Here is a 4,023-nt window from a genome sequence, read left to right on the forward strand (position 1 = left end):
TTTAAAGATAAGTAAAACATCAAAATTTCCTGTAAATTTGATTAATTTAACTTGATATTTTTAATTGCATGTGCCGAGTATTTTGTTTCATATAATATATTGTTGTTGTACAATTGTTTATGTTTGTGCACTTTGATTTTGCTCTTTTTGTCATTTCTGCTGTTTCATCTTTGTCACAGCTATTTGCGTTGTGTTTATTAGGTGTCAAATATACAGTGCATTTAAAACTGTTCGCTACATAGCTTTCCAACTGATATTTACCAGCTGATTGGTTCACTGATTAATACATTGCTTTCAACCCTGTTTTGCTTTTTTGCTTCTAAAACCTAAAAATAAATATATTTTTAAACATGTCGTGTATTTACACCAATTGCCACGTTAAAAGCGACTCCTATGTGTCATGCTGGATCTGCGATGGGATTTCCCATATAAAATATGCTGGTTTGAGCGGTAGAGTACTAGACGCTATTAACGAGGGTAAGGCCAGTGTTGCCAACTTTTGATTTTCAAAAAGCACCAAAAACTTGTAAAAAAGCGTTTTACCACATTAAAAGCACCAAATGGTTTTGAATCAATGGATGCTTTTTTCATAACAGTTTATATGTATTTAACAAAAACGAAAAATTAACAATATTTACAAGAATGCATACATAAATTAATAAACAAAACTTTTTCGCTCATGACGATTGAAAGCCACATGCTATAATAACTCATGCTTACGTCGCAATAACGAAGTACTGCACATTAACACTGATATATCTCAAAAAAGAAAAATCGAATCCCAACAAACGAAAATCATGCCCTAAGCAGAAATGGGCAAAAAAAAATTATGTTTTCATTATATAACCTCAAATACCGCCAAAAACCGTGATTTGGCACTTTGAGGTTAGGATATCTCAAAATTCTAGTGCTAGAGTAATTGTGCGGCCAGATTTGGATTCAGCACCAAGAAGCGATGTGTTTTACTCAGGTGGTACAAAAATAAAAATTTTTACAAATAATTAGAAAAGAAAAAAAGAAATAGATACTTAACTTACTCGCATATGTACTAGCATTTTCAACGCGAATATAATTGAACAAGGTGAATTTGCAAGTTCAGTTTTTTATCAATCATGGTTGTATTTAAATGCATTTAAATTTGTAGATTTTTGTAAATTCAGTGCTGCCACAGCTTTATATATTTAAAAATTATTTCAGGTTTTAACTATATCGGAGTAATTTTAGTTCAGAAAAAAGCACTAAAAAAGGGACTAGGCACTAAATAATTTTTTTTGGCATTTTGGTTTTCAAAAAGCACTAAATCTAGTGCTTAAAGTACCAAGTTGGTAACTATGGGTACGGGTCTTCGTTGATCTTGTCAAAAATGTAGATCAACCGAAGTTGATTTATTTAAATTCTTTAGGCAGTCCAGAAATGGCTTTTCTGAGATCGGAAAGGATTTGTCGGTGCTTGTTGAGAAATTTAAGCATTACGAAATAATGTTTAGGTCAAATATTCTTTTGTAAATTTAATCACAAAATTTAAGTCAGCTTGTGGTCAGTTCTTCAAATTATTGTTTTTCTGCACCTTATTGACCGCAAATGTCGAAAAATTAAACGCTAATTTATTTCGTCAAATTAGTATTTTATTTAGTTATGTATGCATTTCGGTTGACAGCTGATCAACCATCATCAGCGCGCGACTACTGAGCACTAATCAAAATAGACAAATAGACAAACAGGTACAAAAGTTGTGAACATACATACAAACATAAATACATACATATGTATACATCGAAAAATAACTTTTATACAGAGAAACACATTAAAAAATATAAACGAAGGGAACAAGTGGAATTGGCATAAACAAAGGAATTATTTTACTTTCTTACACAGCTAAATAGTGGAGAATTAATTGCGCCAGGTTCTAGGTTCATTAAATTATTGTTGATGGAAATAAAAAGCGATTCATAAGCATCCAATTTTGCTGGATTCCTAACGTTTTTTAATAAACGAACATTTTCTTCCATCGATATCGAATTGTGTGGGCGAGTGTTGTTGAGGTCGAATGCATGTGCGGCGATAGCGTTGTCTATCTTTTTTAATCTTCGTGCACGTAGCGACCTCCTTGTCTGCCCAATATATTTGCAGTTGCAATGCGAACAGGTTACTTCGTAAACTCCGCTCTGTTCTTCCGTCGGCAATTTGTCTTTGGTGGAACCAAGCGCATTTCTCAGTATGTTATTGTTGGTGTAAACTACTTGCAAATTGCATTTTTGGAAGGCGTGCTTCAATGTATTTGTGATGGCGGGAAAATAGGGTAATGAAACACGCTGTGGTTGAGACGACCTTGCGGTGCGATTTTGTAAGAAAAGCGTGCTCTCCTTGTTCCGTCTTATTCGATTAGATTGTTTACTTATCAGCTGATCGGTAAGTGATCTCTTGAAGCCATTTATGTCTGCTATGTGTTTTATTTGTTTATATTCTTCCATATAGTCTTGTGCAGACAATGGCAAGGAGCAGAGGCAGTAAACCATTGAATTAAATGATGACAATTTTTGCTGATATGTGCAATAGGAGTCGTGTGTAATGTATCGGTCGGTCGATGTTGACTTCCGATAAACGCCAAATTCAATTTTCTTTCCTTGTCGCTTAATAAGAATATCAAGAAAAGGTAGAGAACTTGTTTTCTCGTCTTCCTTTTCAAAAGTGAATTTGATACTCGGATAGCGGCTGTTGAGTGTTCCGAGTATTTTTTCTATGTCGGATATTTTCACTATGGCGAAAGTATCGTCTACATATCTAAGCCAAATTCGTGGCAAAACACCTTCACTTTTGAGTTGCGATTCGAAATCGCACATAAAAGCTTCTGCTACATATGGTGATAGACTGTTACCCATGCTACAGCCGAAGTTGTTGTTGTAGTAAACGCCGCGAAATTGAAAGAAATTGTGCTTCATACAGATTTTAATCGCATTTATGTATGCATTGAACTTGTCTTCAGGTAAACTGAATTTATTTAAGTGGTTTTGAATTGCTTCAATGGCCGTATCGACAGGAATCGACGAAAAAAGGGCTTCAACATCAAAGGAAATCATTATTTCATCTTTTTCAATTTCAATGTCACGCACTTTTTCTATAAAATCCAATGAATTTTTTACAGAGTAACCATCGAAGGAACCGAATTTCTTTAAATCCTTCACTAACAAGCGGGAAATGTTTGAAAGGGGTGAATTTATGTTCGACACGATTTTCCGCATTTTGCTTCCATTTTTATGAACTTTTGGGAGTCCATACATCAAAGGAACGGAGGGATTTGAAACAATTAAATGGTATTTGTTCACACCAAAGGCCTGGCAAATAGAGTCCGTAGCGACTTTGGGCAGACAAGGAGGTCGCTACGTGCACGAATAGAAGAACATCTACGCGCAGTAAGATTAAAAAAGATAGACAACGCTATCGTCGCACATGCATTCGACCTCAACAACACTCGCCCACACAATTCGATATCGATGGAACAAAATGTTCGTTTATTAAAAAACGTTAGGAATCCAGCAAAATTGGATGCTTATGAATCGCTTTTTATTTCCATCAACAATAATTTAATGAACCTAGAACCTGGCGCAATTAATTCTCCACTATTTAGCTGTGTAAGAAAGTAAAATAATTCCTTTGTTTATGCCAATTCCACTTGTTCCCTTTGTTTATATTTTTTAATGTGTTTCTCTGTATAAAAGTTATTTTTCGATGTATACATATGTATGTATTTATGTTTGTATGTATGTTCACAACTTTTGTACCTGTTTGTCTATTTGTCTATTTTGATTAGTGCTCAGTAGTCGCGCGCTGATGATGGTTGATCAGCTGTCAACCGAAATGCATACATAACTAAATAAAATACTAATTTGACGAAATAAATTAGCGTTTTAATTTTTCGACATTTGCGGTCAATAAGGTGCAGAAAAACAATAATTTGAATGTTTAGGTCTTTCACTTGTCTCGACAACCCTCCACACTATGAGGATAGCCGAGAAAATAAAGGTGG

General features: G+C 34.5%; 1 protein-coding gene across 1 annotated transcript; it reads right to left on the reverse strand.

The window, feature by feature from the left end:
* Positions 1-1,858: 1,858 nt before the first annotated feature.
* LOC118736162 lies at positions 1,859-3,238 on the reverse strand. Its single transcript, XM_036466260.1, has one exon. It carries the CDS (start codon positions 3,236-3,238, stop codon positions 1,859-1,861), a length of 1,380 nt encoding a protein of 459 aa, XP_036322153.1.
* Positions 3,239-4,023: the final 785 nt, after the last annotated feature.

Source organism: Rhagoletis pomonella, unplaced genomic scaffold, assembly GCF_013731165.1.
Source record: "Rhagoletis pomonella isolate Grant_MI unplaced genomic scaffold, Rhpom_1.0 Rhpom_scaffold_00003, whole genome shotgun sequence".
Taxonomy (NCBI): domain Eukaryota; kingdom Metazoa; phylum Arthropoda; class Insecta; order Diptera; family Tephritidae; genus Rhagoletis; species Rhagoletis pomonella.